Here is a 25884-nt window from a genome sequence, read left to right as displayed (position 1 = left end):
ATACTGCTTTTGCCATCAATTTAAAAGTATTTTGATTTCTTTATGATAGGCAACTCTAATAATACTGAGCAGCTTTTTATAGTTACACATTTTCTTCAACTGGAGAGCAGACTCTCAAGATTCATTAAAATAGTCTATAGCTCTTATATTAAACCATTGTATCAACTAGCTCAATTTTCAGATCCAAATCAATTGCTCGTACCATTCTGCCAATGTAGATTCACCCCTCAATTCACCATAACTGACCAGGGCTTGTAGACCATAACTTTTAGTGATGTAATATTCTTCCTATAATCACCAGCAGCCATGCAGTGATTCTCTCATTTTCATTCTGCCATGACACCCCAAAAACCAGAACAGAACAGAAAATAATACTGAAAATATTCTGTTTTTTATCATATAATCCTGTCATGTCTGAAATTGGACTACTGGATTCAGTTTTGGTCTTCCCAACTCAGATGAAGCACAACTGGAGTGAAACGGATCCAGAGATGGAGGCATAAAGTTTCCATTTGAAGAGCAGGAAAAACTCTGAAGCTGTCAGGTTGAGACGCAGGAAGACAGAGCTACTCAAAAAAAAAAAAAAAAAAAAAGTCCCTTTGTCCCTTTTATACAAAGGACATCCAGTGAAACTGAGACACAAATAGATTAGTTGTGTAAGGCCATCAACATACCAAACTGCTAAATGCATAAATATGCAATGAGAATATCCATATTTACGTTATAGAAAATAAAATTTGCAAGCACATGACTTCATGTGAAACATAAAGCTCAAAGTTGAGCTTCAGGCAGGTTATTTCATATCTGCTAGCTGTAAGTGTTCTTTTATTCTTCTTAAAAAAAACCCCACCTACTGAATACAAATGGTTATTTAAGTGGAATTTAGCACTATATACAGCTGCAGCTGAATTTGTCCATTCAAGCAGAGGATTTGTGAGTCAGATACATTTAAAGTTATCTATGGCATGGTGTTGACAAAGGTTTTAAAAAGCACAAAGTCTTCAGGTATAGGCATCTGAGATCATATCCACCGTGGACACTACTTTAGCCAAGCACAGAACCTGACAAAAATATTTCTATCCTCAATAGCACAGAAATACTATCAGCTGGGAAGTAGTATTAGTAAGGCTACATGATAATATTTAGATAAAACATGCAATGTATATTTTCCATATGGTTTATGACACAACACATCTTGGTCTAGTAACGGTAATTGCTATTAGCCAGCATAAAATATAACTGCTGGAGAAATACCTGCAAAACATTCAGGGATGGTTTCAAGTAAGTTAGGATTTTCAGAGTATTTACAATAACTAACAGCACAGTAAGCCACTGGTTAATGGAAGAGTCCAGATAAAACATGCACAGATGCCACTAACTTTGGCATTCCACACGTCTCCTGCCCTATGCAGCAATACGATTGTCGTGGTTTAACCCCAGCCAGCAGCCAAGCACCACACAGCCACTCGCTCACTGCCCCACCAGTGGGATGGGGGAGAGAACCAGAAGAGCAAAAACGAGAAAACTCAGGGGTTGAGATAACGACAGTTTAATAGGGAAAACAAAAGCCACACACACAAGCAAAGCAAAATAAGGAATTCATTCACTGCTTCCCATGGGCAGGCAGGTGTTCAGCCATCCCCAGGAAAGCAGGGCTCCATCACGCGTAACGGTTACTTGGGAAGACAAACGCCATCACTCTGAAAGTTCCCCCCCTTCCTTCTTCTTCCTTGAGATTTATCCGCTGAGCATGATGTCATATGGCGTGGAATATCCCATGGGTCAGCTGGGGTCAGCTGTCCCAGCTGTGCCCCCTCTCAAATTCTTGTGCACCCCCAGCCTCCTCACTGGTGGGGCGGTGTGAGAAGCAGCAAAGGCCTTGACTCTGTGTAAGCACTGCTCAGCAGTAACTAAAACATCCCTGTGTTATCAATCAATCAACACTGTTTTCAGCACAAATCCAAAACACAGCCCCATACTAGCTACTATGAAGAAAATTAACTCTTTCCCAGCCAAAACCAGCACAATGAATGACCACAAAGAACAAGCAGGAAATTGAGGAACATTTAACAAGCAGAAATGGAGTATTTTTTTTCATTTAATATATTGGTATAGTAACACTTTCACTGTCCTGATCGTATCTAACCAGCTGAATAAAAACTGAACAATATAATCTGCCTGGTAAATGCTCTTAAAAGGCCTAACAGAAGCTAATTATCACTGCTGGGCTCTATTAAAAAAAAAAAAAACTGAAAGCACAAGAAAAATAAATTAAAATTGTTACAGAAAAATGAAGGTTCAAGTGAAGAAGATACTTCCACCAGAAAAAATATCCTCCTGCACAAATATTTCTGTTGGGCAAGGAAGAGAAAAATCCTACTGTCCCAAGGAGTCTCTCTAAGAGCAGGACATATCTAAACCTAACATGTAACAGTGGATGCAGCTGACAGGAACAATAAAAAACACACCTTATCAAAAAAACAAGCAAAGAAACAAACAAAACCCCAGGACATGATTTCACCATGTTCCTGAGTATAAGCTAAGCAGTAGCGGGGCTTCAGAGACCTCCAGTCTGGAATCTGCACAAGGGCACGACAGGCACTGCCGTGCCTGACACTGGCCACTGAGATACCCGGCCTGACCGGCACAGGCAGAGGGGGGGAAAAAAAAAGGCTTTTTAACTAACCACCTCATAGCGGCTTGAAGAGATGCTGGCAGCAGCTAATGTGTTAATCCCCAGCCATACAGCTACACTGAGAGTAGCTGGAGAGTAAAAAGGATGTCACGGGAGTAAGAAATGGCTCATGACTTCACCGAACTTCTGCTTAGCCCCGCGCACGTGTGCAGTCATTTGTGAAACTGGGGCAGGCGGCAGCAGGCACAGGAGCTCTGCTACAAAACTGTGTGTGTGGCTTCACATGTAGAGAAATACACATTCCCACATGTGGCCTCACGTTCAGTTACACTGGATGCACTAAATACCAGGTGATGAAACATAAAAAACCCAAACAAACAAACACTAAGTTTTGGCAATATAGGCTTGGGGTTTTATTTTAAAATACATTTAAACATGCATTCTTTCAGGGATGAAATTCGAGGGCAAGAACATTCCCTGGCATTCACATATATGCCAATCTGTATCAGGCCCTGATCTGAACTGGGAGCGATCCCAGGTCCAACCAGCAGTTGTCCCTCTCTCCAGCTGACCAGACTAAAGGACATTAGTGGGAAATATATACGTACATATGCACAAAGTGGATCCCACCAACACTCACCAACACATACACTGTGGATCCCACCAGCAGCTGGGCTTAGACACACAGTCCGCCCAGCAGCTGGCCCTGAATCCCTGCTCTCCCCGATTGCCTCATGCCCAGAGACACACACACGTGCACACGGGCCCCAGCTGACCTCCAGACCCCATGGGCTCTCCAGCAGTTGGCCTGAACCTCTTGGTCCCTCCAGTAGCCAACTCCTCCAGCTGTCTCACAAGACACTTGCCCTACTTGCTGGCTAGTCCAGCTTGATACTCACCGACAATCGCACACTGACACACGTACCCTCACGCACCCGTTGCTGGCACCTCCGGCACAGCGGTCCCAGGACAGGACAGAATTTGTGTAGAGCGCAGCAGGACCTACTGCTTCCCACAAAGTCTGCGGCTTAGATTTTCCATCCCACTGTTACTCAAACTTATTATTAAAAAACACCTCTACATTTTTGGAAAGTAACTAGATTTTCTGTGATATTAGACAGTGCAATTATTGAGGAAATGCATGAGGAAGATGGATCTATGAGCTAATCAGTAGCATACCACTTGGAGAAACAGCAGCTCAAGTCTCTGTTAATTTCCTTCTTTACTTTGGGCGATTCAGTAGCCTTTCCTTGCCTGGGTTTCTCTTTGTGTAAAATGAAGGTATGTTTATCTAAGAGCAGTGCAGAGTAATAGCTGTTAGGATCGCATACACAGCTGTCAAGTGCTCAGATAGAATAACAGAAGTACCAAAGACAGAAAGGAAGAGAGTTACGAGCATGTTTCCTAACTGCATTACTGATGAGACTTACTAGACCCGCTTTCTCTTAAGCTAATACTCTTTTCCCCATTTCTAGTTCCAAAGTAAAACTGGAATGCAGTTAAGCCAAAAACTGTGGCCTTGGGGCTTAGCTTCCAAAGGAACAAGCAGACAGCAATACACTATACATTCCCCAAGAGCGATCCAAAATAGGATAATGCTTATGGGTGAAACAGGTTCAACAAGCACAGCACACAACTTGACATTGCCCTTTTCCTTTGAGGTAAAAAAACCAAGTTAATCAGCCAAGGGTTTTGATTTTTTTTGTGTGTGTGTGTTTTCTTTGTTTGTTTCGAAGTCTTCTTCTATCCTCCTCTTCTCTGCCGTACAAAGTTGGGCAAAACAAAAGTATTTACGGAGGCCAAGACAATTTTACCAAATAAGCCAATGTTTGGAGAACCCCTCAAAATGTTTTAGCTCAGTGATCTAAGTTTCCTTAGAACAAAACATTTCATTTTGGGTAAAACGCTGTCGGATTTATCTCCAAATCATAGTTGCCGATAACTTGGAACAGCAAAAGAGGGAAAAAACTATTTGCATATTTTCAAATTGCCTACAAATTCTATGGTTTGCAACACAGCTCCTGCCTTATTCCACAAGCTTTTTTATTTTCAGACTTAATCAACTTGGACTTTTACTTCCAATAACCTCCTCCCACCCCCATCCTTGTGGCATTCAACACCTAAGGTGCCATTCAGTAGCTAAGTTCAATCCCTAAACTGATACGCTAGTCATTTTCTCTGATTTTGCCATTTCTCTCATCTGGCCTTGTCATTTTTCAGGAGAACCTGATACCTAGTATCTTCAGAGACTGCTAAAAAGACGCATTCATCCTATTTCTGCCAATATTCTAGATTTCCTGAAAAGCTGGGAGAGAAGGGGGAAGGAAAGAGAGAGGCAATAGGGGTGCAAGAAACATGGAAATACTGCTTCTGCTTCCAAGTGCAGTAAAGTCAGCTAGAATTTAGAAGCAGTAAACTGGAAAAATTTGGCACGAGTTTAGTAATCTGAAAAGCAAACCTTCTTCTGAAACTGTAGATTAAAAGAGAAATTGTAACATCAACCCTATTTCACAAATTCAGAATAACATTCAAAAACTGATGAGAAAACAGGCCATAAGGCATGCTTTACCATGAATGCTTCTGTGGAACAACAGCTTTAGCATAACCACCAGTCCTTGTTACCAGCATAAAGACTGTAAGCCTCTCAAATATAAGAAACCGCACACAACCATCACTATTTCTTTTAAACGACAAAGGAATTCTGTAACCAATTCTGGAATTATGAGGAAAAGCACATACATGGCATTTCTCTAATGAAAGAAAACTAAAAGATGTTAAAAAAAATCCCCTGCTTCGCTTTAGAAGATATAGTAAAAGCCACCCGTGTATGCTTTTCTAAAAGACACGCTGAGGAGTCATAAATCAGCGCCATCCAATTACACAGAGACACAATTTAATTAAGAAAAACATAGAGTTCTTATTGCAAGCCCTCTTCATTTCCATGATTCCTGTATCTCAGAAGTCCTTTCCTCCCTGCCTTTCCTGCTCGTTCAATGTCACTGAATGTGAACGCATTCCTTCATTCCTACTTCCTTCAGGTAACACATGGCGGCGTTTTTCAGGGTTATTGTAGTTTGTTTGAACTTTGGGCTTTGTACCATGCAGTTATAAATTTAAGAGTAAGCTGCAACTACTTTTTGTTGTTCTAAAAGATCATAATAAAGCTCATGCACTTCACTACGGACTTGCCACTACATTACTAAATAATCCAAGTATTTTAGTTTTGTAGAGAATTGGTAACAGGAGAGGGGAAATGCATGGATACCAGTTGTATATCAGACCCTGTGAAATGCAATACACACAATCAGAAAAAGACACTCAACTGTTAATATCCCAAAAGGTGCTATGCTATTACTTGTAGTATTACTAAAATGGTCATTGCAACTCCTGTATTGTGATATGTAAGTAACACAAAAATGAATACCTCTAAGAGATCTGGGAAAAGCTGCAATTTGCAGTCAGAAAAACATTGTTTTCTCTGTAATCTCCAAGAACTTCCAAGTGGCGCTGAAAATCATAAAGCCTATCTGAGAACACACATGATATAATAAGTGTTATTTCCAAACAAACTCCAGTTAACAGAAGGCAGTTAGTGATTTATCTTTACTATTGCAATACTGGTAGCTTTTTCTTTTATTAATGACTTTTAAAAAACACGTAAAGGTGATTGGCTGATGCAAAATGTTGACGTTTGTATCACCTTAGCCATTTCTGTTAAAGTTTAAAATTGGGATACTTTTCAAAAAGCAGCACTTCTTTCCTTCTTACGTGCCAAAGATCAAAAAATGCACTGTTTGCAATTACTTTAAGCCATCTCTCCCGATGGAGCTTTTTTTTGTAGAGATTACTTGACAGTGATTGATATAACGGCTCTGCTGAAGAACTTCTGCACAAAATTTTAGTTGATCTCTTATAAGGATATTTGAATAATCATTACACAAGTTCTATCAAAACCTTAATTCCAGGCACTTCACTACAATGTTTCTTTTATAAGCACATGATTTTATTCTAACTGATCATTGTATTTTTTCAATTTTTTTTCTTGATTTACCTACCAATTAATTAAGAATCACTAGGCAACCACAAGACTTGGAATAAGTGATGTGGTTCTGATTACGCATAAGGCAAAACAAAACAAGAATTCTCCCCAGGAAACAAACAATGATTTGTCTAAAATATTCTCTCATACTTTGTGTTTATCTTTAAAGATCTAAATATGACAAGGAACCAAGAAGACAACACGGACGTTTAGAAGTTAGAAAAAGCAGAGAAAGAGATGAGAGATCTAAAGAGAAGCATGACTGACTTACACTTTTACTCTTCCACCTATTTGCACTCCAAATGGCCCTTGCTAGAAAGAAGGCCTGATACTTCAACAATTTGCTTTCAACAATGTGATTTTTGCAGTGGATGTCATATGTAAGGGCAACTGCTTTCAAAACACCATACTTTACTATGTCTTCAACTTAAAAAAATTAGTTTAGTAATCTGAGAAAGTATTTGCTAAGCAATATTTCTTCAGCAACCAAATTCAATCCAACTGGTGAGTTTGCTCATAAATTAAACCACAAACATTTTAGAGACAGGAATGAAAATGATTTCAAAAGACTTATGCAGGAAAATCTAATAAGGATTAGCATGGAGTGTAGCAAAACTTTGAGATATGATGTAATGATGGAATGAAGAAGTTAAGTATTTAAAGAAAACTTCAGACCCGAAATTCTGCAGTAAGCTTTCTGTGCAACATTCTCAACATTCATTCCTTTTGGTAGTTACTGTCATTGTGCAAGCTGAAAAAATATAAATAGTCACAGGAAGTATCTAGGAAATGTTCAGACAAATCTTGGCAAGTCAGTAATGTATTTGATGACGCATAGATCAGTGTGTAACATATTTATTCTGTAGCTTCTTTATGTATACATTACAGGAAAAAATACATCATGTAATGTAAACATAGAATTATACTTGTACAAGTGCAGAAGGTTTTACTTTTACATTAAACCAATCTTAAAATGAGAGAATCAAGGCACTGACACAGTCCATTATGTAACATCGTTAAAAAAAACATACACTTCAAAAGGCAGTCTGTTTTGTTGTTGTTTAAAAGGTTTCATATTCCTGCTTGAAAAGTCAATACAGAAAGTTAAGATTTGGGTAACTACAGACATCACTTTTGATAATAACTTTTACTCAAAAGCATATGTGTGAAACGAAATCTTCTGTGTTACAAAGGCATAGGAAAACCTAAATATTTAGCTCCAAACATCCTGCAAATATCGTTTTGCTTCTCGAAGCTTAGCCAGGATTTTCATTGCTTCCAGTTTGTCTGCTTCCATTTCCATGCTTAAAATGTCCACTACAGCATCACTTACACCATCAGCCATGTGCTTCTTATCTCTGAAAGAAAAGAGAAGGAAAAAAAAAAAAAAAAAAAAGGAGGAAAATGCATAATAGTGTATTTTTCCTTTTATCAATAGCTTCAGAGGCAGGATAATATTGGAAAAAAGAGGCACTACAAAAAATTCCAAACAAAAATATAGCTTGTATATTGTACAGCAAGATTCTCACTGAGTTTTCATGTAGCTGAGCACTGACGGTAACAAGGGTTTCTCTCAATCAAACATTACGAAGTTTTCAGCATGCTGTAACTTATAAGAAAAAAAACGCTGGAACCCTAGTTGGCCTGTCACAGAATAATTGTTTTCTTTTAGGGAGAATTGGACCTGCTGAAGTATTTTTTATTTTTATAGATATAAATATATAAAAAAAACCCCAAACCCTCACTTATTAATAATGCTATTTTTAATACAAATAGCTGACTTTTATTCCTGCGGGAGAATGTATTGACATTGGGCTCTACGTTCAAACAGTTTGTCCATTTATCAACAAAATTCCTAAAAATCTCAAACCTCCAGGTAAGTTAGCATCCACAAATAAAACTTCCCACTGTAAAATATATTACTATTACAGAGCTTGAGCATTCTGGCCCACCCAAACCTGGAGCACAGCAGAAGACTGCTGCTATCTCACAACTGTACAGTTTATCATCACATGTATTCAAATATCTCATTTTCTCAACAGAAATCTATTAGCTTGAAACCTCCTATAGCTTAATTGAATACTAAAAAAAGAAAAAAGAATTATAAGTGACTAAAGCAACCAGTGGAACTGTGTGGTGACAAGCTACACTTTCAAGACTATATTGGAAAAAACAGACATAGCGACAAAATTCTAGCATTCCAGGAAGGCTCTTTCAGCATCATGTTGGTCCTTTTTTGGTCCTTTTTTTTTTTTTCAGACAGTTCTAAGTCTTTCTAAAGCCTCAAACTTCTGCTAACTCTGTTCTCTTTCTGAGACAGTTCCATCTCCACTCTACTCACCCGCATATATAGAAGTAACCACTCTCTTTCAGCAGGACTCTGGCAACTTCCTTAGCATAAAGCCTAATGACATCTTGCACATATTTAGGCGGGGCTACTTCTGCAGTTGAAGAGTCTCTTGAGAAACAAACCTTAAGATGAGTTAACGTGCCATTTTCAAGAAAACATCTGAGCTCATCTCTGAAAGGCAATAAAAACTGTTAGTAATGGCTCAGAGATAAGCATTCCCTTATGAATACAAAATGAATGCTAAATAGTGAACTTGCTTGAACAAATAGTCTCGATCCTGATGCCGACAACCAAAAAACAGCCATGTCTCTCCAAATTCCCAGTCTGTATGTTCTTCTCTGAGCTTTTGCCTAAACAGATAAAAAAATAAAAATCCAATCCTGTTTTATCAAGTGCATAATCTAAAACGTCTACAGCCTAGTTCTCGCTGAAAGTAGTGCTTTAATAAACCTCTCAATTGCCAGAAATGTGAAACGACTTAAGGTAAATCACAGTCAAACCCTCCTTCTTTGATTTTCTTGACTACTCACTTTTGGCCCAGCTCAAAATCAATCAACTTCAAAGGGGGCTTTTTTTGCCACAGTTTCATATTGGAATAGTCAAGACTGACACTTCCAAACATCTCACAAAACAACTCTGACTGTTGAATAAGGAGATCACTACTCTTTATCCTTCATTGGAAACCCTGTGAAAACACCTGGGAAAACTCAGCACAAAGCAGTTTTAGCATACTTTCCATTTAGCTGTAGAAACTCGCTAGACTTTATGAATAACAATCTATTTACTACCACACCATCAGAAGAGTTATTGCATTTTCTTGAAATAATGATGAAGGTATTACTTCAGCGGGGTTTTAGCTGCAACTTTCCAGTTACATTTTGAGAGACAGATTTCATTTAACATTGATCAAATGCTTATGAAATGCTATGAATCCTTTAAAATAAAATGCAAAATACTTCTGAGAGATAAAGGTGTATTTGGGAATTAAAATTAAGGAGTAAGGATTATACATAATGATTTGGTTAAAGCGAAAGCATGGAGTCAGAAACATCATGTCAAAATTTCACTTTTGTCTCAAATAAAATGGTTTAAAAATAATTGTTACAGGATGCAAGAAACTCCCATTATCTCGCTGGAACTAATGAGTCACATAGGAATGGTATGTCTTGGTTACCTATAAAACTTGTAACCATTCCCCCCCAAATATTCCACTCTTCCCATTCTTCGTTTCCTCTCAATGTTCATGTTTTTACGTATTCTTGGTGATGTGGTATCTCTCACTTTTTGAACAAGCGTCTCTTTGCCTTGCAAAATAATGCTGCTGGACTTGGAGGGGAAAAAAAAGGGATCTACCTTCCCTCAAATACAAACCCACAAAATCCAAGACTACTGCCTAGTTGAGGGTTCAGGAGCCAAGCTCCTTATCTTACGGCTTCAAAATGTGTAAACACACAGAAATAAGGAAATGTGTGAGAAAACTTGACATTCACCATGCCAAGGCTTTTAATATAGATGCCACTTCTGAAGGAAATGGATTTTGAATGCCAAACTTAAGCCAATCAACACTGTTTCTAGAAAATACCAACCTCTCACAGGACTTCCACTAGCAGCACACACATAAAGGATTTCATTTCTTATTACTGTTTCTGCAATTCACCCAATTCCTCATATATCCACTGTGGATATTAAATACAGTCAGATGAAAGTGTAAGTTATATTAATTTGAAAAACAAATAAATACATAAGCACTGCTTGTTTAAAATTAATAAGACTGTTTCTAATCAGCATACCACTGTTACAAAAAGTAAAAAGAAGACAAAGAAAAAAAAAAGATTAACTGCATTTGTACCCAAAACCTGAGGCTGTGTTTTCTTCAACATAAAAAGGCTGCTTTCCAGGTAACAACTTTGTACATACCTATGTTGTAGGAAACCAATAAATGGTGAAATTCCTGTTCCTGGACCAACCATCATGAATGGGACAGATGGGTCTGCAGGTAAGTGGAAAGTATTGTTTGGACGAGCAAAAATAGATATCTAAAATGAAATTAGATAGAATACAATTGAAGCATATTCTTAAGCAGTGAAAATACCATGACATTTTTAGAACCTTCAGGATATTTACGTAGTGTATGTGTCCACACACCCTTCCAAATCCTGAGCTTCAGTTTATTTTTAATGCCACACAGACATTCAGAATAAAATTTCACATGAATTTCTGAAAAAAACCCACACCATATTTACAAACATATTAATCCAGTTGGAGGAAAACCAGGGAAAACCACACAAACATGATTGGCTGAATACGAAACCTGACTGCACCATAAATTTGGGGAATACCATTACAGAATTCATGGAAAGTTTGGTGTTGGTACTCAAAGGGAAGCAAAAGTAGTTTATTGCTATTACAGGCAACTCAATCTTTTTTACATTGTGGACATCTAAAAATATTCCAGTGGAGGTGAGGATTTGTTTATAGCGAACTGAAGCCTACTGATACTAAGCTTGCTTTCTTAATTTTCATAAAGTTTTACATGGTCTCCAAAAATGCATATGGGTGAGGGGAGGCAGATAACTGCTCAAAGATCTTGGAAAAGGGTTTATATCATTCCACCAATAAACTCTAATTCTGATCTTCAGATCTGTGTTTGAAAGGAAGTCTAAATATAATTTTCATAGGAGCTCCACAACTATTCTCTGAGGCATGGCTAACATAATGTATAGAAAATGAGAGATGACTATTTTTAATTCTTTAAAAGATTATTCAAGACTCAGCAGCAGCCATAGCAGAGCTTTATCCATTAAAGTCATAAGCAAACATTTGATTTATTTTGCATATCAATTATGAAAGGATTTGAATTTACTTTCAAGTTTAAGGAAGGAGTGAAGCACTAGACCAAGTTATTTCAACTTTGTTCTGTAAACCTGAGTGGTTTAGCACTACTCATTTAATTCACTACAGATACTACAATGTTAAACAGGATTACTTTTCTGGTTTCACGATGATAAAAAAATAGTATAATTCTTGCTAGTGGGGGGGCAATATTTGTATTTCTGTTATACTTACTACTTCAAACCACACTTGAGTTAGGAGGCTATTTTCCCTATTAATGATTCCAAACTGGTCATTCGTTTAAAAAGTACTGCAAATGGTAAACACATTTATACTGTAAAGTGTTTTCAATTAATCTAAGGTATTTTTGCATAAGATCACACTCATCTATTTTATATTGGTATTCCACATATTTCTGCAATCTACGTGTATTGCTGCACATTTATCTATGCTGAATTCTAGCTTGCACAGCAGATGCAAATAGTTCTAAACTTTATTCAGACTCATTTTGTAATAATCCTTTTTTTTCCCTTTTTAACTCCACCTCTTCTTCATGTTTGATCTTTAATATACTGCAAATCAATTATATCTTAAATAAAGAGCAGATGTGACTGGAATATGATATACGATGCACATATTAATCCATTTGTCTTCTGAGTTAGTTTTAAAAAATGAAGATAACTTGTATGAATTTTCCTTCCATTTTGCCAGACCAACACCTTGAATTATTGGCACAATTTTCTTATAACCAAATTCTGTGCTTGTTTCCTTTTTTCTTAATCAAATACAGATTAGACTGGCAGCAGTTCTTTTGTCATATTAATTATATAGCAGAATTGCAAATTTTTAATCATTAGCTTACACCTAATAACTTTGAGATCAATTAATTACATAGATTCTCTGCCACAAAAGGAAAAGAGGAAAAAAAAAAAAAAAAAGTGCCTTCTCCTAATAATACCCACCATGCCAAACCATCTTTGATGCACACCAGAAACACAACAGACGACTGTCCCCTGTGTCATATTCAATAACTTGGCCTTTGCAAGCTGTGCGAGACCTGACAAGAAGTGAGTTTTATGATTACTTCCCTATTATCTGCCATCCTTTCCTGGAAATGACCAAGTGCCTCTCTCCTACAACACTAACAGTCATAACCATATAATTGCACAGTGGTATTTTAGCCCATGAAAATATCCTCCAAGACTCTCTTAAGACTACAGTGAGGTGTAAAACAACTCTGGCCTTTCAGCAATGGGAAGTTTCACAACTCAGGTGTCCATAAATAAAGTAAAATATAAGTTTAGCAACTTAGCAATGAAGTGCTAGACATGTTACAGAGCGAAGGGTAAGCTTACAAGTAGGGCAGAACTGCAAAATGAAGGTGTATACTGCCAAAACACCCGCATCACATCAGAGCAGTGAACAAAGAAACCTGCAGTTGTTTCAAACATGCATAAATTAAACGGTTAAGGAGTCTAGATCTAATATTCATACCTTTTCAGTTGAAGAGCTTGCTCCTTTTGCATCCGGAGTGTTTTTACTGGGGTGCAGTAGAGGTGCAACTAACTCAGCAAGCCACCCTGTACACACTCCTTTCCGTGAGACTGGTCTAGCGGGACAGGCAGGGAACTCCACAATATTAAATACAAAACACAGTTTTCCTGGCTGATATAAGTTTGAACTGCAAAGACAAAAGTATAAAAAAAAAAAACAAACCCAAAACCTGAGAGATAGCTGTACAATCTTACATCAGGTCCATTTGCAACCCAAACCACCACAACTGAATCAAGATTCTCAGTGTTCAGCTAACTGTGTGATATTTATATATAGTTAGAAAACGTCTTAAGGTTGGACTCAGAGGCCAGTGCCTACAGAAAGGAATCCAAATTCCTATGTGTGTGAGCTTGTTCTTGGGAACTCTACCAAAGTTTTGCCAGACACTCAAAACAATGGTGTTTGAAATAGTCAAACCCTGTGGTTTTTTGCAACGGGGAAACAATAACTTTTTCAACAGATTTTATCATTCATTCCTCTCTTTCTTCTTTAGATTACAATGTACACACACACACTTGAGAAAAAAGCATACCTAAATTACCAAGGAGATATAATTTGAATATTTCATTACCTTGACACTGAATAGGATCTGGCTTGTAATTTAGGAAGATGTTCTGAAAAATTAAAAAAAACCAAAAACAAAACAAAACCAAAACACTTATTATTTGTTTCACCCCAATGAAAATGAAAATATCATGTAATGAGTGTTTACACTACAACAGATTACAAGCATATTATAATTTAACTGTAATTTTACTCTACATTCGTGTTTGTGGTTTAGAAATAAACTATTAAGACTTGAACTCTATTTTGAATGATTTTTTTTAGATTTTGTGGAACATCTGCTAGAGATCCTGTAAAATGAGGCCACAACAGTTAACTTATGGGGTTCTTGGTCAATTGAAAACAACTGTAAGGTGCACAGAAGAGATGCCAGTAGCTGGTGGACAAGGTAAAGCTTGAAATTTAATTTTCCGCACCTTTCATCTAAGAGCGGAGAAGCTCTCAGAGTAGGAGATGCTTGACTGAAAGTTTCCTATACATAATGTCCTAGAAGCAGATACCAGTTCAATTTCAAACCACCATGAGTGCCTATGCAAATTTTTGAAATCACAGCTAAAAAAACAACAGAGAAGTTTACTGGGCATTTTTTCAATGAGAAACCCACTATATCAGTCACACACACACATTTATATCTACATATGTATGCACACATACAGAAAAGGTCAAACTCACTGGTGCCTTCAAAGGAATGACTTGCACGCAGATTGCACATTTTGGCTGGGGATAAGGGTATATTAAAAGGAGACAGACATATTGCTAAGTGAAAAATGGGTGAGCAATACCAGAAAAATTGGGCATGGCAAATGCCAGAAAAGATGCAGTGGAGTAAAAGGGTAACGTATAGTTTAACTGCTTTTTAGCTGTTTTTCCACATGTACCACCCTTTTGCAGATGTTGCAACCGGTACACGGACACCCTGACATATTTTAAAGATGCTCTGCTACGTAAGATAGTTGCAGGTCAAAGTTAAGAAAAGCTAATTCAGTGAAATTACTTAAAGAAGATGCTAAGCCCATTCAGCACGTTACTTTCCTAGGGGAACACATTTAAAACACTTACAAAATTCCCTTTTATTCAGTTCAGTTGTTACAGCATGTTCCATACCACCTTTGAAAATCTAAGCGGTTTCGGTTTCACTGTGAAAATTCATGTATTTGTATAAAGTGAAGCAGAGCTCGTATTTATTTTTTTAAATCCCCACAGTGTACTAAGAAGAGAGATTTGAGGTAAGCGTGGAGAAGATGATTGCAAGAACATAAAAAGCAATTTTTTTGTTTCATATAATGAAACATATTGAGAAATTCTGGTTTTTAATCTGGAAAATAATTGCCAGTATTTTCAGATGTATTTGAGATGGTTACAGTTGGAGTCTCATTCCTTCAATGTTTTATATAAGGAACCCAGTGAGTGTGTTTGACATTACATAAATACAAACATACTGGGAAAAGCTTTCTGTTTTAACAGGTAAAAGTGCAAGAAAAGAACATGTAGGCAGGGAAATCAGGAGTTGTAAAAACATGTCTTTTTTAATTATAAGCAGTTGATGAACTGTTTCTTAAAGACCCTAAACCTGCAAACATCTTATGCTTATTTTTTATGCACAGGAGCAATCCAGAGTCAACTGAAGCACAGGTACATATCTAAGTGTTTGCAGAATGAAGGCCAAAGACTACAAACTGAAGAACAGAGCTTTGTTCCACAACAATAGTTTTAGTTTGCTCACTATGGATACTATAATATTTCTAAAGCAGTTAACTGAACAGTTATTCCTCCTTCTTGGGAAATTGAACATTTAGTCTGATGCATTATCAGAAACCAAATCTAATTAAGTCTAAATCAGTCACTTACCAATTAAAAGGTTAAGCGAAGGCTTGCAGCTTGGAAAAGCATGAAGTAAATCCAGCAAGCAAACACTAGAATCTCTAATAAAGCGTGTGTAATCAGAGGCTCCTTGTCTGCTGCAAAGCTCTTGAAGCCTCCGTTTTTCACGTGCATCACTGGTACATTCTACAAGAGCTCGCAAAAATGCCTGTGGGGAAGAAAATAAGAGTGAAGGGTAAAAAAACTTGTCCACTTAGAAAAATGGTCACGAATCTAGGAAAAACTTGGGATGCCTGGGGACAGGAAGCAGTCATGTGACAGGTTAATGGATAATACAATTATCCATAATCATTTTCCAATACACACTTTTACCTACTATGAAAAATTTACATTTTTCTTTTCTCCTCCCCACCCCCCGCTCATCTAGTGTCTGGGACAAGCTCCAGGTCAGAAAATCCTACTTAGCCTGAGCAGGGGACAGCCAAATAAACAGGCACAACCCATTCCCTGAAAAATCCCAAATTTATGAAAGGCTTTCTTATTTTTGTATTTGCACTTCAGTCAAGTAAACAGCTTCATAACACAAATTAATTCAAGACAAAACACCATTTGCTAAGAAGAGGTAATACTGTAAATAAAGTATGGTATTTAATGAGTCATGTAAATGTCACTGTGGTGTTTTATTCCATACTTTATGCCCACATAATGGTACTGCAAGCTTTTCTTAAGGGAAAATTAAATTGAGCATTGTAAGATAAAGTAAAAATCAGATGTAAATAGTTGCAAGTTTTTTTCCAAGAGCAAGGTGGAAATAGACACAGTGCATAAAAGAAAAGTGATCCAAAACACCAACTGCAATCAGATGACATATTCTACACAAAAGAATACTTGGAAAGTAATTTGAGTGTGCTCAAACACTAAGCTTCCAGACAATAGTTTTGAGTACAGAGTTACATAAAACACATTCTACACTGAACAGGTGATAAAGTAGATAGGTTATAAAAACTGGCCTGGGCGATATTCACCAGCCAACACCCTCTGCCTACTCTTATTGTTGAGACAAATTTTCAAAATTGTTAAATTCAGTTTTGAAAAGGTTGAAACAATTGGAAGATTCTCTTCCCTTCTGCTGCAAAACCCACTAAATTGAGTGAAAAGCTCCCTCCAAAACCTGATTTCCCTCAGAGACCCAACCAACACAACTGTTTATCTTCATCCTTCATACAAAGTTATCTTTAAAATATGTTTTGACAACACCAGAAATACACCTGCATTTCCAGTTGCAAGCTTCCAGTTTTTTGCAGGCACAGAATGAAAGGAAAATTATATTCACACATTGTGAGAATGAATACTATACAAGCAAAAATCTTTCCTCAAATTCTGCCAGGTTACTGAAATGCTAAAGAAAAGCTTTAAAATAATTTAATAGACATTATGGTATATTTGCGTTGAGCAACATGCATATTTTTAGTGACAAAACTTGACAGATATGGCTCCCTCTGATTAGAAAAGATGATTTCTCTAAAATGCCTATGGGGTCAGGTTCAGTCACCCTTCCAGTTATCTGGCACCATATATCTAATACTTTTCTATTTACTTCCAGAGTAGTTATGAAGCAAGGTACTGCAAGGTACTGCAGAATGGGAATAGAGATTTCAGTTTGCCAGATTTCAGTTTGCCAGATAAAGTACCAATAGTGAAATTTCTCAGAATAAAGTACAAACAGCAGCATACAAACTGACAATCCTTATTCACCAAGAAACACGGTAACTACACACGAAGTGAGGATAGATCTGTATGAGCCCATACAGCACAGAATTACGAAGGATTTATCTTTAAAAGAACAAACACATAAACACCTTTTTGGGAACCGCTCTTATTTCCAGACACCAGGTCAGAATGAATTTCAGAGTGCTTCTTTCAGGGATGTGTTGTGGATGAGCTGCTCCTAGTTCAATGGGAGAAAGAAAACAGAACAAATTGTGCATCTATTAACATCCAAAAATGGCATCACAGAATGCTTGTTCCTTCAAATAAGTATTTGAAATACAAGAGAGCTAAACTGCATTCAATTCTGTATGTTTGAGCCCCAGCTGGTTAGTGGAAATTACAAACTAAACAGCAGGACAGTTTTCCAATGAAGTATCAATGGCAGTTTTCCAATGAAAAGTCAAAACTTATCAGGAAAGCAGGGAACAAAGAGAGGGGTATAATACATGAGCGTTTAAATAAATTTCATTGCTAAACCACTGAAGGCTTTGTTACCACTTTCCACCTTGAAAAAAATTCAGAGGAATGCTTACCAGGAAAAGGAACATCCACACTTTTTCCCCCTCCATCAATAAGCACTCCTGAAAATTGGAACACGCTGAAGTTTTCTAAGGATCTAACCAAAGGTGTATGCAGCCAGCGCCAAGCTGGAGCTTCTGAGGCCCAGCAGATCCAAGGGGTTTCTGTACAAGCAAATAATTCCTCCTGTACCCTCTACAGGTTGCATTTCTGGGAAGGAAGTACACTGACATCCCATCTATCCCTTCACGGAGTCAGCTAGGGCGCAGCCAGGCTTATCAGCCTCATGCCACGTCATGCTAAAGCAGCTATTCTCGGTTAATCCCAAAAGCAATATAAGAGCATTTATGTGTCAAAACACCTTTAATTAATAAGCTCTGCAGGTCCCAAATTGTTTCCTTACAGACCCAACTTGCATGTTGGGATTTCTCTTGACAATGTTTCTTGGCTTTGACATCTAGCTACTGATTCTTACTATGTTTTTTCCATGCTCAAGAGCCCTTTAATACTACAGAATTTTTGCTCCAAGAATATACCTACATAACTTACTAAATTACCTCTTCGTATCAGCATTACTTGACTGAACCCTTGCTACAAAGAACAAAATTTACTTTTAGAAGAGGATTTGCATAAATATAATGCAGGAAAGAAGCATCCATTTTCACATTTATATAAACTTCCTTTTCTTGAACATGCTGACAGCATGTTGCAACAAGTACTTAATCCTGTTCCTAGGATGCTTGTACATACAACAAAAACTCAACTACGGAAATCCAGTATTCGAACAACAGACTTTGTACCAGACTGCAAATAATTTCTGTTTTGTCCTCTCAATTGATCTCATCCACTTCATCAAAGAATTCATAGACTGAACAAAGTGAGGCTGGGAATAAAATTCAGTGGAATTCCTGGTAAATCTTGAAGATGCAGCAGAGGCATAGCTCACTGTTCATGCTCGTCTCTCATGTTTTTCAGCTCTCTTGATTCAGTAAACCCACAACCATAATAGTCTGTTGTAACTATCACAAATTCCTCAGAAATGTGACTGCAGTTAAAAGACAACCATCAAAAGGAAAGCAACTCTGGAACATTGCTAGGAATTGCAAAGCTGCATTACAGAGCTGAATTCTTTGGTACAGATTACCAACAACAAGTAATTAAGTTATAGTAACTTAATGAGTCTCTGCTCACCAGCACTGCTCCAAAGAAATTAATTTGGGTTTGATCCTAAACCATTTAGCTTTGTAACTGCAGTGGATGGAAGTCAGTGTACAAGCCATGATTGGAGATCAGTGGATCAGCAGCAACTTTGTAGGTCCTGGCCAAGGACCCAAGGCAAGTGTAAAAAGTCAGCATTATTTGCTCTGGGTCACCCAGAAGACTCAAGAGCAGAACCAAGAACTTTGATTCTCTCTGTGCTGCAATCCAGGACCTTCCTTTCCATTATCATTCATTAAGATTCACAAACAGGCATGCCATTTTACACACAAGATATTGCAAAATGTTGCATAAATAACACATAATTTCACCTTTTTTCCCCCCAATTAGTGTCACATTAGGCAGCCAGAGATACAATAACCAGGATTATTTACACGTAGGATGAGAGCACTGATATTCCAACTTTCACTCATTTTACCAACTTTGCCTTGGAAGGACAGTTTTTTTGGTATACAAGAACAATCAAGGGGCTAAGCTATGTTCACTTGGCTATACAGGCTCTGTTCCACATGGAAAGTGCTCTGACACTGATGAACTCGAAGTGCCCTGTTAGGGCAGCTTTACATCCTTCCTGCAACATCAGTATAGCAGAAGAAAGGGAACTACTGTAGGCAGGAAGGAGAGAATATCTCCCTGTGCCTATTCAAGGAGACCTTCACTTTGAACATGCTGTTGACACTGTCTTTAACTTACAGAGAGAGATCCAAATTTTATGGAGCCAGGTAGCAGGGCTCTGATTTGCACAGAAAAACCTACCAGCCTTCAGGAGGGACAACATTTCAAGCCCACCCTCCTATGAAGTTCTGATGCTTTCGGCCCTCTTATTACCTCCTCCTTTGCTACACCCTTCCCTTTGAATTGCTTCCTTTTTAAATGTGCTTGATTCTGTAAAATCTGTAGATAGTGTAAACAGTAGAAACAGCATACCTATGAAATCCCCCCACACCACCCAATCTCTTGCTGGTTGCCTGTGCATGGTTGGGCCCTGGATGGGGTGACACTGCCTTGAGCTTGAGGGTGCTCAGGACCAGCCCTGATCCAAAGGGAGATTGTTACAAAGCTGGCCCCCCCCGGGACCTTTTTTGTCGTCTTCTTTGGTTTTTTTTTTTGGGGGGGGGGGGGGGGCGGGCGGGGAGGTGAGGGGCAGGGAGGGAAGAAGCAGGTGTGTTTAGAGGGGATCTGTCCCAGAGGAACAAGGACAATGGGGGTTCCCCAAGAGAGGGGTGCAGGGGGAGGGGGTTCAGCACAGTGGGGCTGGATAACAGCCAGACCAGCCCTGCAGACACAGGGCCCATCCCCAGTGCAGGGACCAGGCTGTAACTGATACTGGCTGTGCACCAAATCTAACCCGTGACCCGTCCCAGCAGAGGTTAGTTACTGGAGTGCGGGTCAAGGATGGGGATCAGCTGGGCGTGGACAGCCCATATGATATGTTACAACATGGCCTGTCATGTAAACTCACCTCATTAACAAGTGAGTTACTCGCCAGTTCCTAGAACAGGCATCCGTTTACATCTCACACTTAAGAGACAACTTGTGTTGCCCTCAATGATGCAGGGAATCTCGCCATGGGACCTGATTTACCCATAGGCTGGAAAAACAAAGAGCCCTACCTCATCCTGCAGAACTAAAGGTACAATTCAGCAGCACCATTAAGACACCAATTGCAAGGCAAGAGAATAGTAATTCTCACAGGTCCAGCTGGCAGTACATGGGCATACCTTGAACCTGCAGCTACCCTTTCTGAGGTGTGGGATCATAAGACTCAGCAGAATAGATCCATGTAGACCTACAAGCCCCTTAAAAGGCACCTTGCAGCAGCACTAAGTCTTCTGCTTCAGCACTGCAGCCCTCTTAAGATGTAAAACAGATTGATGTGAAGTGCTGTGCACGGAGAGATTTTACTTTCAAGTGGGGGACTGTTATGTGATTAAAGACTCATCTCCATAAACATCAAAGAGCACAGAGGAAGAATGAGATGGATGAACGCCAATGCCAGGCTCAAGTTCCCAGTCAGAAGCTTACTCATCTATAGTAAAACCAGCAGCAGCATTCTATGCATCCTCTCTTTTTTAACACATCTCTGTGACTTCCAACATGCCTCCATGAAATGACAGCTGTGTCCCAATACTAAAGATAAAAATGTTCAAAACTATGCATACCAACTATTACCAGCACAGAAAGGAGTATTTGTCCATGACCAGTGCATCACACCATACCTTTCTTTTTAGTGCCCTGCTTAACCTTTACGCAAACGAAGTACTCTGCTTTTTCAGAAAGTCCCAGGATGTGAAGAAGTTCTTCCACCTCACTGACATTGTTGGGACATATTACACAGAAGGCATCTCCAGGTTGGTAGTCAAAGACTGTATCCTGTTTTAAAATATAAGATCATTTCTATTAAATTGTATCACAAACCAAGGACAAGAGCATGCCCATTGCTAACAACAATCTTCCTACTATCGCAGTCACATGAAGTCATATGTTGTTTTACTCTGTACTAGCACTTCACTGTTTGAAGCACATCAGAAACTACTCATGTTTTCTTTTCAGGTTTAACCTTACTAATTAGAAAAACTTTTCCTTATCTGTTTAAATATTTGGACATTCTTTGATAAGAACTGGTGAGCAGCCTAAACAGAAGGAAAATAAATATGTATTAAGAGGATGTGTTATATAACCAGCCCATATCATTAATTACTGATGTACTTTGTCTTCTGGTTTGAGAAGAGCAGAGAAATGAAGTCCTCATAATTAATACTTTGTATAGAGATACATTATCACTAAAAGAAAATTTTCTGGTTAAACTATTTGATGAACTGTGACTGAAATGACCCCAACTGTTTTTATTTTCTGGAGGAAAAAAGAAAAATAGCAAGAGAAGAGCTCAGTGAAAATTAAAAGGTACCTCGGATCTTAAGACCTAGATTCTACTTAGTTGGCTGAGGTTCTTGTGCGCAACTGCTGAAACCCTACTCAAGCTTCTGCCTGTTATAGGAACATACAGAATTATACTTGCATCATTATGTTTCCCTGATGCATCAGGTGAGGTGACGTGCACACACAGACTGTTGAGAACGTCAGGAAAAAAAGGCAAAAAATGTTCAAATTTTCAGTGGGTGCTGATGACAGGATACATGTATACATACAAATATATGCAAAAAATCATGTCATCTCAGAGACTCAGTTGCTCAAAACTTAATAGACTCTATTTATAACAGATTTAAAGATGTCCCATGGATATGGACACATTTTAGGCTAACAGAGTCCAATAGACGTTACTGCCAAAATCACAATATCTAAAAGGCAATATTCTACAAATCTGGAAAATCTCTCAAAAGCAACATATTTTCCTTTTAAAGTTTTCTTGTAAATTAATATTGAGCACTCTCTACCTTTCATCTTCAAACCAGTATACAAAATCTTCCCTGAATAAACTAAACCAGTTTTTACACCTAGGGTAACAGAGGTTGACAGTTTGAGTAGTATGTTAACAAGGCAGAGCAAATGAATGCCAAAGGCAGAAACAGTGTTCAAGACACAAAGATTCTTCACATGATCATACTAGTCAAATTATTACTTGTGTAGATTACCTATCACAAGGAATAGTCACAATTTACTATAGTTTCTGAATATTCCTTAAATTGTATAGTTATAAACTGAAAGATTATTCATTTTCAATATTCCCAGCCTGCCCTTCTCCACTGCAAATTCCCTTCAAAAAGGTATTTCAGTCAATACAATATCCATGGAACAACAAAGAAATTAATTTGACACTTTGTTTTGAATTCCATGGAGTCATACCTTTCAGTGAACAAATCAAGCTTTGAATTTACAAAATGGATCAGCCTAAGCTGACATCCTATTGTATAGGGAATTATTTCTTTTTAAACAGCCAAATAAATAATTTTCCCTTGTGTTATTATGCATAACACACACATGCTTTTCACCCTTTATTTTAACCCACTAAAGAAAAAGCCATCACTAACTTACTGCAATATCAAGTTCTAAGAGCAATGCAGTTTTTATTGCATCTTCTCTAGTGAGCTGAATTGCTTTTGTAACTGGCACTTCAAAGGTTGCTCCCTCTGAAATCAGTGAGGACAGATGTGGATTCTGAAAAAGAGGACATGAAAACTTACACTAAAAATGCAAATGAGCTGAATGACAGCTTACTGTGACATACAGGAATTAGTGTTGGTATAATTTTTTTGAAATAATCTTAGAAAACAATTCAAAACAATGCGGAAAAGCACGAATCTTCTATATACAGAGTTTTGCTCTAAATTTTTAAAAATTACATCCAAGCAGTAACAGGCATATATTCAACCATAAAAAGCCAGTGGGCTTGAACAGCCTAAACTACTATCAAATGCAGCTAACTATTTCCTTTTTCAAAAGCTGCCTTGAAAATAGCCAGAGAATGGCATTTATGTTGAAACCCAGAAAACTCTTGCCTAATTCAAGGATTACTATGTGTACAGAACAGACATAAGAAGTAAGAACAGAAGCTATTTAAAAACATCACTGCAGGTTTACAGATTAAGACTTTGGGGTGCAGATGGGGCTATTATTACAGGCAATTTGTAAGAGGAATTTTAAAAACTACAGTTAAATTTAGAGCTAATCAGCGAACTCCAGACTACAAAACAGCACCATGTTATGCCACAACATTTCTACACAGGTGAAAATGTGCCCTAAGAATTGTAAATGGACACCAAGAATAATTCCAGACCACCTCTGTCAAAGGCTGTCACTTGAAGATCAGACTGCAGCCCTCATTTCTCCATCACTATTGTCAGCAAGTGTCATTTGAGATCAATACAGACAAAAATTAAGAGGTGGGAGAGATACCAAATGTCCATAACAATACTCTGTCAAATGAAAAGGAATTATTCTACCAATAAGAGAATATTGGTTAATCTGAAGATTTCATATTTGGAAAAAAGGAGACAGGAGAATCACTTGAGACCAATGGTTGGAAGTTTTATTATTCTTTTAAAATTTTGACATGGTGATTAACACTTTGGGCCATATCAAGTTATATGTGCATCAGCTGGACTGTGATAACTGTCTACATTCGTATTCCCTCCAAGTCAAGTTCAAGGCATAATGAGATCAAGATTTAAGCTAAACTGTATTATCTTACACTTGCCACAGAGGCTTAAGATGCAGACCATTACTGCGCTGCTACTAATAAGCAGCAGCTTGTTAATTCAACCCTGAGACTCAATAGCCCAGGACATAGAACATATAAGTAATTAGAGAGACTGTGTACCCAGCGTTCTCTAAATGGCAGGGAGTCTCTTTTTGCAGATATCCAAGCGACAAATTGATGCATTTCAAAACAAGCCAACTTCAGCTGTGCTTGGCAAAAAATACCCATGGTTGTTGCAATGTGAGATACTGGAAATGGACATGAATTGTGTCATACATGTAAAAACAAACAAGACCCTACATGGGACCGACTTGTTGACAAGGTCTAGCTAACTATGTCAAAAATAGCACCAAAGGGAAAAAAGCCAAACCTGATTCTTTCCAAGGCTCAAGACAACCATCCAGCTTTACACCTGAAATTTGGACTATAATCTTTAATCTGTCACTGAATTCCAGACTAGCAGATTCATCTTTTTCAATTTGCTGTTTGAAAGCAAAATTTACTTTTTTTCTATTTACAGAAAAGTTAAGGCATCAATATTAGAACCTGATCAATTATTTCAGAGATCAGCCTGAATATATATTTTAAAATAAGAAAATGGGCTCTTTTAACCACTATAGCATCACTTTCAACCCATGTATTAGTCTTTAATCGAAGAGTACATCTAAATCATAAATCTTTGTTTCAGTAATTTGGATTATGTAATTCAACAACCTGAGCAAAGCCAACCACAATATGAGGTTTAAAAGAAAGGCACAATTATCCAGTGTTTCAACTCATTCACTCTTACATAATTATATTAGCTAGACTAAATGACTCTCTCAGCATTACCATTGACACTCTCAGAGAGAGTGTCAGGGCCCTGAGGATACTAACGGGCTTTCATGGTCCTGACCAGCCTCACCAGAGAACGCCACCCTCGCCTCTCCTCATGGGCCCAGGAGCCCCATCTCAGCTCAGCCCCGGGGTATTCAGTCCCTGCCCGAGCTACATCACAGGAGTACTGGTCGACAGCTCAGCCACACCATGCCCACAGCTGGCCACAGATACTGTTGATCCAGGCCTGGATCCGTAGACCGACTTCCCGGCTTGGTCCCAGACCTGCCTCCTTCCCACAAACTTGTCTGATGATCTGCACTCTTGGCTGATCCTGGCTGCCATCTCCTGGTTTGCATTGCTGGGGTATCAGGGAATGCGGTTGGCTGTATTACCACACTCAGCTCCTGGCTCTCTGTCCCTTAAAGAGCATTCTTCTCTTGTACAGCAGTTCTTTGTTCAACATGCCTTCATAGGAAAAGCACACTGGCTTTCAATCCACAGTTCATCTTCTATTTCCAATACTAAAATTATGATCGTGTTTTTACAATGACAAGTTTCTCTGCTACTAAATATGCAGCGAGATTTTGAGCAATTTTACACCCTCT

The 25884-nt window shown here is 38.2% G+C and overlaps 1 protein-coding gene across 8 annotated transcripts in view; it reads right to left on the bottom strand.

Annotated features, from left to right (window-relative positions):
* Positions 1-7539: 7539 nt before the first annotated feature.
* Positions 7540-25884, bottom strand: part of MTRR (5-methyltetrahydrofolate-homocysteine methyltransferase reductase) — a 31000-nt gene continuing 12655 nt past the window's right edge. For 6 of the 8 annotated variants that reach the window (XM_082308792.1, XM_082308791.1, XM_082308789.1 and 3 more), the window contains 10 exons: positions 23296-23418; positions 21522-21675; positions 17655-17743; positions 15823-16003; positions 13982-14024; positions 13351-13537; positions 10942-11060; positions 9282-9374; positions 9016-9195; positions 7540-8032 (listed from right to left, as the gene is read on the bottom strand). In XM_082308792.1, the coding sequence (XP_082164918.1) occupies positions 7888-8032; positions 9016-9195; positions 9282-9374; positions 10942-11060; positions 13351-13537; positions 13982-14024; positions 15823-16003; positions 17655-17743; positions 21522-21675; positions 23296-23418 (1314 nt within the window). In that variant the 3' untranslated portion in view covers positions 7540-7887. The remainder of the gene's footprint in view (positions 8033-9015; positions 9196-9281; positions 9375-10941; positions 11061-13350; positions 13538-13981; positions 14025-15822; positions 16004-17654; positions 17744-21521; positions 21676-23295; positions 23419-25884) is intronic. The other 2 variants (XM_082308794.1, XM_082308795.1) reach the window with 2 other exon arrangements.

Source organism: Platalea leucorodia (genome assembly GCF_965183815.1).
Source record: "Platalea leucorodia genome assembly, chromosome: 1".
NCBI lineage: Eukaryota > Metazoa > Chordata > Aves > Pelecaniformes > Threskiornithidae > Platalea > Platalea leucorodia.
Note: the sequence above shows the minus strand (reverse complement) of the source record. Positions and strands in the feature narration are given on the sequence as shown.